Source organism: Ursus americanus, chromosome 16 (assembly GCF_024610735.1).
Source record: "Ursus americanus isolate L20-20 chromosome 16, mUrsAme1.1.p, whole genome shotgun sequence".
NCBI classification, from domain to species: Eukaryota; Metazoa; Chordata; class Mammalia; order Carnivora; family Ursidae; genus Ursus; species Ursus americanus.
This window is the reverse complement of record NC_142142.1, coordinates 56,766,744-56,778,850: the sequence shown is the minus strand read 5'-3', so window position 1 is coordinate 56,778,850 and position 12,107 is coordinate 56,766,744. Positions and strand designations below refer to the sequence as shown.

Sequence of the window (12,107 nt, the reverse complement as noted above, 5' to 3'; positions counted from 1 at the left end):
TTCAATATTAAATACATTTTATAAAATTTCCAATGTTAAGCAGAAACTGGGTTCATTAACAAAAACAATTCTACAAAAGGGCAATATTGCTCTGATGGGACTGTTAACTCTACAGAATTTTTTTTTATTTAATAGACAGCATGGACTTCATACATATCCATTATCAGTGCTTTGAAAACCAAACAACTTTAAAAGTTAGCAGCAGTTTCTGCAAGTACAAAAATACACATTTATTACATTACATATGGTAGTAAAATTTGTCAAGATATATTATACAAACTCAAAGCATTTTAGATAAAGCATCAGTCTAATATATTATAGATTGACAGAGTATAATAAAATGACACGTAGTCTGTCTTCCAATCATACAATATAATACTTTACAGCAATATTAACAAACTATTCACATTAAGTATTACAGGAGTATCTAAGGGAACACAGAGAATAGGAATGGTTATGGAAAACCTCAGCATCTATTTTCTTCTATGCTTCAAATTGGGTGGATAATTTTCTACTCACCCATATGAAAGAAAAAAGGAGAGAACTATTATTTTGTTAAGTGGAGAAACAACTTCTTCCAGAAAGACACTCCAAGCCTTAAGAACTTTATTCACATCTTGCAGTTCCGACAGTAGTATGCCCTAAGGGTAAGGGGAGTGAATCCCTGTTGCCTTTATATATTATACCACAAAAGATGCATATGGACACTCAGGAGTCTAAATATAGGAGTGGCTGTTTATAAGGTAAAATCTACTTCACATCTGTGACTGAGATGGCCAGTGTCATGAAGGAGCTCTTTGGATACAGAGTTCTGAAAGTTAATTACAATGCTTAGGGCCAACAGGGCCATGTCCCGTAGAGGTAGGTAGCACCTATAGCTAATACTGAAAGGACTTCTACTTTATAGAAAACATTATTATTATTATTTTTTCTTCTATAACTGAAAAATGCAACCTTTAGGACAACAAGGAAAGAACATTTGACATGAAAGTTTCCTAATGGCTAAGAAAAATAATTTGGTGTAAGTTAGTTTGTGGGAGAAAGGTCCATCTGATGGTGAACTAAAGAGGCCAAATGGGTTCTAAGCAACTTCTTATAAGTAAGTAGTTAAAATGAAGGAAATGCACATCCATTCATGATTCTATCCCTTCTTACTGGCTGGCAAGGCCTAATAATCCATGGAGATAACCCAGGGGGGGTACTGGTATAATCTTTAAGGCAAGAGAGGAGAGAAGTATTCATGGATATGAGATAATCTAATGGTATATAAACCACGAATCATCTGGGACAAAAATATGTAAAACTTCTGGAGGTGAGAAAATCCAAAGCCAATGACTATCTGAGAAGGCCTGACTGCTGCTTTGGTGGGTGTTCCATTCTGTGACTCTTTATAACCTGAGAACTTTAAAATTCTCTCAACTGCCAATGACAATCAGAAAAGGGATGATTTATCAGTAGTTTTTTCTGGCTGGCTAATCTAAGAGGCAGGGCTGTAGAAAAACATGTTTCAGCAAAGAGGAGCCATGCTTTCATCCTATGTTGGCAACAACTTCGTCTAATACAGAAAGGACTGGTGTTGCAATCTTCTCCTGCACACTGGGACAGTGAATGCTGTCGGGAGGTCACCTTCTAATAGGAAAAGTTGCATTTCTGGAGAATGTTCCTAGCACAGGTACCTTTGAAAAGGTTACCAAAATGAGCAACCATTTCCTTCTTTCTCCTCACAGCTCTATGTCCTGGAGCCTTTGCAGAGCAGTGGAACACCAATGGAAAAACAAATCAATGAACACAACCAACAAATCAACTATGATACTCATGGCTCTTGAATCAGTCTAGTTTATTCTATTCTAGCTGCATTGATGGGCTGATTCCTGGAATCTTCCTGTGAGGGCATGTGACTATAGCATGTCACAGAAATGTTACTGGCTTGGATTCAGGGAAATGCTTTACATGACTTCCTTCATTACTGGACATTTTTTTTTTTTTAGTACTTTGATTAGTGGCATTTTTCTTGTGTAGTTATTAAAAAACATTCCATGGAATGTGGATCTTTCTCTGCACCCTCCCCCTCTCTCCACAGTCCTTATTCTTCACTTATAATATCCTGGCCTTTTCAGGATACTAATCTCATGTAAGGCATGTTTCCTCTATAGAAGATGTTTTCTCTGGTCCTCTGCTAGTATCTCTAAAAACACATGACAGGACCAATCCCATGCTCTAATAAGGAAAAGCCTCCCAAACAGGTGATGAAATTTTTTAGTCTAAACTTTTTGTCAAATGGTCTCAGTAAAGAGAATTCTTTTGTTGTCCTAAGTATTAGCAGTGATTATCCTTATGCTACCCATCCCATGTATTTATACAAAGGGGGTCATAATAATTTTGTCTCTATATCATTATTAGCCCAGTTTCTGTTCTTGTAGACATCAGATTCTTAGACTTGTCTCCGTTCTTGTACACATCACATTCTTACTGTGGTTAAATGTCTTTGGCTACATGTTGGTCCCCAGTATCACAAACTACTGTAGGCCCCAAGTCTGGGCTGGACAGATCATCCACAGACAAAGAGCTAGGTGAGGATCTCTTACAAGGCAGAGTACCTGGAGAGCACTGCTCACTATTCTCTCCATCCTTGTGTGACTTCACACAAAGCTTGAGTCCATCCTCCACCAGGCTGAATGCAGAGCTACAGTGTCTCTCTGAGTCCTGGCTGGGGTAAGAACTGTACCACTGGGCTGTCTGCACAGTTCCAAGTTCTTCAGGTGCCCTTTGGGGCATGTCTTTCTGGCTCTCTTGTAGTGGGTTGGCTTCTGAAATACCAGAAGCATGTGGAGGTGTCTCCGTGGGTCCTTTTAGAGAACTTACTTTCTTTTCCTCTGGTCTGGATGCCCTTGCCTTCTTTTTGAGGGACCAGTTTTTTAAACTGGCCACACCATTTCTCAACCATGTGCTTGGGTGAAGAGTTACAGAATGTATTTGTGAATGCCATTCTACAGTATCCTTCTTCGTATAAGCCAGGCGGCTGCTGGTCTGCCCTGATGAGGGACCAGGAGTTGCAGAAACAAGGCTGGAATTGCTAAAATCAGAAGAAAGCTCTTCCTGTTTTCTTTGAGCTTGAAAAGTGCAATCTATTGGAGAGGAAGTTTCAGTGGGGGTAAACACAGAGTGTTCAGAAATCTGAGAAAACGCACTGTCTTGGGAGCTCACTGATGAGCCAGATGGGGAAGTGCCGGGGGAGGACAAGCTGGAATAGCTAGTCCTTGGGCAAATGTTTAATCTTGGGGGTAAACTCTTCTCAGTGTTTTGGTTTGTGCCACTACTCTTGCCCACCTCAATCCCCATTACCAAACTCTGATTAATGAGCTTTTGCCCCTCCATCTGCAATGACTTGTGCCGCTTGAGATAATCTTCCTCTCCATGCAAGAGACCAGCTTCATAGCTAGTTTTATGTTGTTTCTTTGAATAAATTCCCCTGAGATAGGTCAGTTTGCAGTGCTGGTCATCCATGTTGGGCTCTGAGCAGCGCCGGTGTCTCCTTGAACCCTTGAGGGCATCTGCTGTGTGTGGTGGGGAGTATCCAGATGTATCTGCACCAAAGGGCTGGTTCCTGGGATGGTCCTGCAAGGATGTGTGACCGTAAGATGCCACAGAAATGGCCACTGGCTTGGATTTAGAAAAAAGTTTCACATGATTTCCTTCATTACCAGATAAGCTTTTCTTCTTAACATTTTTATTAGTGGCATTTTTCTTGGTATCAGTGCCTGTGACTAAACTCTGTTTAAAGTATGTCTTACCCTCTTCCTGGAGGGCCTGATTCTGTTTCAGATAATCCTCATCTTTTTGTGAGAGAATTGCATCACAGCTGGACTTGCGTAGCTTTTTCTGATAAAATTCCCTGAGATAGGAAAGCTTAGAATCTAGATAGTCGATGCTGGGCTCTGAGCAGCGCCGGTGTCGCCTCAGGCTTTTGGGAACATCTGCTGCAGCTGTGGACAGGTAGCTGGGTGTGCTCATGCCAGCTGGGGCCCTGGCGTGATCGCGCAGCGGGACCTTTGCGTACACTACTGCAATGTTCACTGGCTTGGATTCAAGAGGCCGTTCCATTTGAATGTCTTCATCTTTAGAACGGTCCAAGTCAAAGTCGCTCAGGGTTAAGACGCCTTCCACCTCAGGCTGGTCAAGGTCATAGTCACTGAGGGTTAATACAGAGTCCATGCTTCTGCTACCCTGACCAAGTTTCTTTACCAAGTCACTACAAGGAGCATCGACGTCCTCATTTAGCTCATTCTCCAAGCTGTCATAGGAGGAGTCATTCAGTTGGAAGCAAGAGATATCTGTCAAAAAATCAAACCACAATTAACATTTTTACTTACCAAAAATACATGCTGCCTTAAAAAAAAACAATCTATGGTACTTAGTTTGCTTTTCTTTTCATGGAGATTGTTCAGATTCCTACTCTTAGAAAGGATCTTTCACTCTCTTCCCAAAATAAAAAAATATGTTGAGTTATATTGAATTTATCTCAGTTCCTGAAGAAATAGGCTTTCTTACTTAAGATCTCCTTAAAGCAATGACGACATGTTGTTATTACTAAGAAATGGTACAAAATACAAAGGAATGAACGCCAGGTATATGCAGGCTCATGACTGCGGGTGAGCACACATGACTTGGTCTCAGAGAAACCATTTACTAACCCAAGTTCTTCAATGTTCACTACTTTATTTAATCTTTACAACAACCATAAGAGTTAGACATTATGGTTACCCATATTTATGGATGAAGATATTGATGTTCAGTGGCAAAAATGGTTATATGTAACTAATGAATCATTGAACACTACACCAAAAACTAATGATGTACTCATATGTTGGCTAACTGAATTTAAATTAAAAAAAAAAAAAGAGTGATTGGTCAAAGATAACTAGTAATTGGTGTCCGGGAATTCGTATTCTGGAAGGTTGAACGGTTTCAAAATCCCCCCTGACCCCACAGTGCTAGTTGTCTCTACACTGTTCCACAGCATGCTGAAGTGTCTCAGGGGGACACCTGGAGGAAGGAGAGGGGAGAGAAGACGAGGCCCGCCTCTACCCCTTCAGGGACTTCTTACTCTAGTTTCAGCCACAGCAGTTCTGCTATGTATGTAAGAGATTCTTATAAAGGTTTATTTAAAAAAGGTTAAAACATACCATTTGATGCTTCTGGAAGTTTTGGACCTCATCTTAAGCATTTCTTAACCCCACCACAGTGTTAACATGACCCGACCTATTAGCAGGTCGTCCAAGGAGGAGCAGAAACTCTAGGCCCACGACTGAGGTCAGAGGCTTCCTTCACTGAGCTGCGGCAGGCCCCAAGACACTGTCTCAGCATTTTCACAGACACATGTCTGTTTCTCACAAAAACCAATCCAATTATTCACAATACCTGAGGCATTCTCTCTCGTATCGCATCTCCCTGAAACCTGTCCCAAGAGGGAAGTGATTTCTTCTCCAAATATCCTACAGCAATTTTCAATTAGAAATTGTATAAGCAGAGAAACCTGAACAAAAAAGGAGAAAAACAAAGTGCTACTTTTCATATAGCATGTCTATAAAGCACATTTCATATATAAATCCTGATTTTACCAAAAATGAAAAAGAATCCTGAGAAAAATTCATGTCTGTAAAAATATACAAAGCAGTTCCTCCTAAAAAACGATGATACTTGAAGGAGTAGTTTGGCTGTAGAAATTAATTTTAATTGGTGGACGAAAGTTCCTCGTAGCCTTAGCTCAATGCTAACATTTTTATACTAATACTACATCTTTAAAATTAGGGTAACTTGGGGCCCCTGGGTGATGCAGTCAGTTAAGCATCGACTCTTGATTTTGGCTCAGGTCATGATCTCAGGGTGTGAGACTGAGCCCCACATTGTGCTCCTCACTCAGCATGGAGTCTGCTTAAGATTTTCTGTTTCCCCTGACCCGTCCTCCCACTCTCTCTCTCTCTCTAAATAAATAAAATTAAAAAAAATAAAATAAAATTAGGCTAACAAAGTATTCTCTATAGGGCATTTGGGGTAAAGAAACAAACTTTCTTATTAAAATTCATGAAATATCATTAGATAAAGACTTATGAAATGTATTTCATATGTAAAAGGCAGTTGTCATAAGCGTGGGAAGTGGGCATCCTCTGCGGGTTTCCTGTGAAATAGGGAGACAGCTAGAGAGAAAACTTGTATTTTGCCTCACTAATCTCTACCTATGCGTTTCCTTCCCTTAGGCTCCCTGGAGGAGGTGGGGGAGGAGGTAAGAGTTTATGAGGGAGCTCTGTGCTTCCACTAAGATGTACTGGAACGTTTTCTTAGTTTCTTTGCCGCAGTAGCTGAGGTGAAGGAATAGGCAGAGTGTTGGGAGCCATGGCAACTAATACCCCTAAGCCCCATATTAACTACCAGGCACTTAGAGGGGTGTGATTTCAAGTAACTGCGGTGTGAAGTAGGTTTCATCACCACCTTAGTTTTTTAGATGAGGAAAATGGATCAACAGAACTAATCTTATCCAAGATTATACATACATCTGGCACGTGGTGGGGCTGATGAATGGCCTAAGTCCAAAGTCCTTCTTTTTTAATTATATCATCTGCTTTCTTATAACTCTAACGTTTAAGTCAGTCATAGTGTTTTGCCTCCTCGAAGGGAAAAGAGAAATAACCCAACTGCTATCACTGTTTTGCTCAAGAAATCATCTTTCTATAATCTACCAGGATAGGATTAAATATTCAATACACTCAAACTTATAAGGGGGTGTATTTAAGTTATTTAAGAAAATGTCTTTCAGAATTAATACCCTGAATTTTAGGTTCAAAATGGGGACTCAGTCCCCCAGGGCATAAAAATGAAAAACTTCATTACCTTTTTTGTAAATTCATTTTCTAGTTCTGGGCTGGAGGAAGTAGGAGGCCAAAGAATGCTTGGAGCAATACACACCGCTAAATTAAATGCAGTCATCTGATTGGATGAGGAATGCTGCTCAATGTTGTGTAATATCCCAAAAAGATACCTTAGGAGAACAACATTGGCTCTTGGAAGCTGGTCTAACAGCCTAAAGACAGAAAAACGCACTCTTTAAGAAAGACATTTCATAAAAAACTTGTGTAGATAAGCAACCCATGCTTTTCATGGGGAACCATGCAAAGCAAGAACACAGTTCAGATATGCAAGAGTTTCAGTTAATACGGTACATGCAGAGTAGGGACTGCCTGTACAGAAAGAATGAAAATATGTACAGGGGATATATTTATTTTGTACACTGTCTTCACAATCCAACGAAGATGCACAGCAATGCAGAAAAATGGCTTGTTAAAAACGCTGCCTGCCTGAAATATTTACCTGACATTAGTGCAATGTGTTTTAACTTAGGCAAATCCTGTAACATTCAGAATATTCTCAACCAAGACCCCCCCAAAATTTTTTTTTGATGAAATTAAATAATAATTACATTTTAGTGGTTCTTTATTTCTAAGTAGCAATACAGGAATTCTGTCTCTTGGTGAGAGCCCAAACCTTAACTATTAAGAGTTTCAGGTCCACTCTGAGAGCTTATGTTCTGCTCTACCAGCTTCCAAGGTCCATTCTCCCCCAAATTTCTTTTTCTCACTGGTATTACTTTCACATATAAGTCAGGCTTATAATAGTACATTTCCTACTGTTCCTATTTTGTAATTGATATGGGATTTTAAAATTATCATTCATTGAAAATTATATTGACTACCACCCAGAAAAAAGACATATATGCTGATATTCACAGTTGTTTCTTTTCAACGAAAGTCTGCAACCTGGGAGGGAAAATAAGGTAGTGTGACTCTTGCTGCATAAATGACACAGAGGCATTTCTTCAGTGTGATGGACGGATACGGAGTGCAGTTTTTATAAGGACAAGTTATAAAAGATATTGAAATAAACCAAGAGATTACTGAGTGTATTCGATGGAAAGTAAGGTGCTATCTAGCGTACTCCTCTGGGTTATCTGATTCTGTAGGGGTCCTATGCCTTTGAGCTATTTTACAGCTCTGTAAATTGTCGACTACTGAAAGCACTATATCTAACACTTGTCTATAGACTTGAAAATTCCCTCTGGTGGAGAGACAGGATTTATTTGCTCCCCCTTCATGCTCCAGTAGAAAAAGGCAGTTTTGTATCTATGTGTAAATTCATTTCAGTGTTTCTGATATAACTATGTAAGTTGTGGTAGTTTGAAATCTCCTTCGAACTGGTAGTAAAACACCTAACTGGTTCTCTCATTAATTAAAGATTTAAATAAAAATATTCCCATGTGTTCATTTTATATTTGCACGAGTCTTAATTTAATTTAATTTTTTTTAAATCATCCTTTAACAGTTTGTAGGATACACAGTTTTAGACAATGAGCAACAACACAGAGAAGCTGATGTTCATTATCTCTGTATGGATTCCACTGAACCATAATGGAAGCATAGACAGTACCTATGACGCGGCTCTGATTTCTGGTATCTTCAAGAGTTGTACTATGTTCTACTGATAAAAAGTGTCTACCAATAGCAGTGTACAGATAATAATTCATATTTCAAAGTTGCTCAAGAAAAAAACTATACTAAATAAGCATATGCAGATAAATGATACTAGGATTCTTGGGGTTTTACAGAACTGGGAGTATTACATTTTGTTAATGGACATTTCTTTCCAATTCTTTTATAATGCAGGAAACATTCAGGAATATGGGTGGTGAGTTCTGCCAGCAATCTCCCTTTGCATGAGAATAGACAATGTATTCTTTGTGATAAGACTGAGGCTTTGCAACTCCCTTTTTCCTTGACACTTTTCAGTAGTTAACTGTCTCTCCACAGTACCCTCCTCCATATCTCTTTTGACCCACTGATCACACTACACTGTAATTCTTGGTTATCTATCAACTCTATTAAGACAGTGAGTTCCTTGAGCGGAAGGAACTTTCTCTGAATGAATTCAGTTGCTGAATGAGATTACAAGGAGCTGTCTGGTTAATTAAGTATTTACCAAAATTGAGATCATAAATTGTAGATTGAGTCTACGGTATTCGTTATTAGTTTAATGGGTGTCAGCTCCTATTAGATTCAGATATACAGAAGTGTACAATGGTCAAGCATTCTATGTTAATAAGATTAGGGAAAAACAATAATAACAATGATAGTGGCTAGCATAAATCTATTTTTAAACTGGCCCTCATAGATATGATTTTGATAGTCGTCATTTCTTGAATCAACAGGCTTATAAAAGTTTTCTTTATAAGTATTTTTGAGACATGACTAAATTAGAATAATTACCTTTGAATTGTATTTATTTTCTCTTCATCATTTCCTTGATCCATGACACAGACCCAGTGATCATAGAGATTTGATGAAAAAATACTTCCTGGAATATTTCGTAGAAAATCCTTACACAGAAGGAAAATAAATATTTTAAGTCATTATTCTCATGCTAAATATGTACTGGGGAAATCAGAAAGCAAACATTTCGTTCAAAAGTTAAGTCCTCCCTTCTTTGGCACAGGGAGCTCTGTGCCAACTCTGCTGTTGTGCGTACATAGAAACACAGGCTTTGATTTTTGCCTAACAAAAATCAGAGGGAAACTGGAGTCTGGACTATAGTGGGAAAGATAAGGACAACCTGTTTGGGCTGAAATCTCATTTGGGTACATTTTAGCCAACTAGTACAACATGACAGGGTCTGGCAAACCATCCTAAGTCCTTTTTTTCTCGCTCTCAAATCACCAGTTCAAAGAAATGCACTAAGACCTTTGTGAGGCTCCTCATGTGCTAGTCAGTCATCTGATCATTCCGCATGTATTTGCACCAATGTGCCAGGTACTGTTTGAGGGGCTAGGGACAGAGAAGTGAGTAAAACAAAGCCCCTGTTATTTTGGAACTTTATATTCCAGTGGCACTGGTGAACAACTCCATCCAGGGGTACTCAGTTTCTCCTGGCATTCCCCTCATTTATTTGGGGAAGGGGGAAGAAGCATTCCAGGCTATGTATGGCTGTGCTCTGGGGGCCTGGACAGCACCCACATGCCTGACGCATACTCAACACGTCCCCTGTACATTATCCTAGTCTGCTAGGATACAGACTGAGTCCCTAGTCTGCTGAGACTGCCGGCGGGGCTGGGTGTGGTGAAACCAGACTATATCACAAATAGGATATGACCAAGGGTATTTGTTGTTTGATTTTTGTCTATAAAAAGCTTAAAAATAAATTAAATTTGGTCCTGGACCTATATTTATTTGTGTTCTAGGCCAACTCTCTTTGTTGTTTTTGGCATAGTATTAACAAGGCCAGGCTTGCAAAGTCTGATCTCTACCTCAGTAAACATTAGGCAGAAAAAACTCAATTTCAGGCCTAAGCACTGTACCCATAGTCTTGCAAATTCCTGCTTACAACATGGAGACAGGTGAAAGTCTATAAGTGAGCAGTTCGAACTCTCACTGGAAACCCGAGTCAGCAACTTCACCTATGTATGCCTTACAAATGGCAACACACAACCTGTTACTCTTGTGTCGTGTTTCTATTCCCACTAGGGAAAGCTGTGGCATCTGACTGTTAACACTTTGCTGATGAGATGTGCATCTTTCCCAGTGTGAGCTCCTCCAGGGAAGGCACAGACCCTACCTTCTTCTTTGTACTCCTCAGTGCCAGAGTCCCAGACACAGTAGACAGAGGTCATTACTAAACTGTGGCTGTTCTTCACATGGCCACATATTGATGAGGAACAAGGGAAGGCCAACTAACTGTAACTGAGATTTTAAGATAATTTAAAACACCTCCTTGTAGTCATGTCACCTATTATCATACATTTTTTTTTAGAGTGGTTAACAAGTAGGAAGAGATTGCTTTAAAGTCTTTCTTTGTTCTATTGTATCTTCTGTAGAAATGTACTTGGATTCTTGTAATTGAGATGTGTCATCACAAAAGTCATCCCTTTTGGGTAAAGCTATTGAATTTTCATAATTCCAAACTAATTTTAGTTGCTGCACCTACTTTAAAAGTCAGATTTAGAAGAGGCAAAATCTGTTATTTTAAACTGGGGCAGTGACAATAGTTCTCTTTTTAAATCTCAGTGGAAAACATACTTATGATCTGTCTTGAAGAAAAACATCATTAAATCTTAAACCTACACTTGAAAGATAATAACTCGTAACATCTCAATGAACTCTCCACAGCTGGAATAACAAGTTACGAAATACAACCACCATCACAGCTGAGAAAGGATGTGAGCGCTGGTTCTGAATTACAATCACCAGCTCACAGCACTCAAAGGAAAGTCTCCTCCCCTCCAAGAGCAGAGCCCGGGTCGCCAGCAGAACACCCAAATTAATTTGAGATGAGATTCCTGCAGGATTAAAAATGAACTTTCCCTCAAAGGTCCAATGGATCAAAGTTACAGTGTCTCAAGCAATTTTCTTCCCATAACAGTTTAAAGAGTTAAGCTTATATTTAAGCAAAACCAGCATAAGTAAAAAATTAAAGGAAAACTTAAGTACCACTTCCAGATAGTCTTAAACACAAGAAACAAAACAACCCAAAAGCTCAAAAACTTTTGGCAAAAAGTATCTTCTTTCCTGCAACCACTTGGAAGAAATGAGAGTAACACACAGTTACAAGATTACAAAACTTCAATTATTTGGAACCCATTTAACCAGATTTTTCAATCATTTGTCTTTTGCTTATTTTTGTACTAGTGATATTTCTGTAATTTGAAATACAATTTGACTCCTCTAGAACCATATTTCTTGATAATAGCCTCAAAAATTTAGTACAAAAATTTAAGTGTGGTGCTGTAAAGAATAGCATAGTGAGGAAAATTTTCTAAAATGTAGGCTTTAACTTTTTATTTTAAGAGATGGAAAAAGCCTAATTATATGAAGAAAGAAAAGAAAAATGCATTGTGCATACATATCCTGCACATACATCTGGCTAAGCACACTGTACATATCTTTATTGTATTTCAGGATTGAAGAGTAGTCACAAACCCCGTGCAAAACAGATTAGATGACCCTAGCTCCAGCTCTCCATTTTTTTGAGTGATAGTTTATTGCAAAAGTCTACAGCAGGGGTTAATAAGA

At 38.9% G+C, this 12,107-nt stretch overlaps 1 protein-coding gene across 1 annotated transcript in view; it reads right to left on the bottom strand.

Moving 5' to 3' along the window:
• Positions 1-12,107, bottom strand: part of ARHGAP20 (Rho GTPase activating protein 20) — a 135,947-nt gene continuing 123,840 nt past the window's right edge. Inside the window, exons 12-15 of the mRNA XM_045797738.2 lie at positions 9,312-9,421; positions 6,886-7,075; positions 5,419-5,533; positions 1-4,331 (exon numbers count right to left, since the gene is read on the bottom strand). Of these exons, the coding sequence (XP_045653694.2) occupies positions 2,476-4,331; positions 5,419-5,533; positions 6,886-7,075; positions 9,312-9,421 (2,271 nt within the window). The 3' untranslated portion in view covers positions 1-2,475. The remainder of the gene's footprint in view (positions 4,332-5,418; positions 5,534-6,885; positions 7,076-9,311; positions 9,422-12,107) is intronic.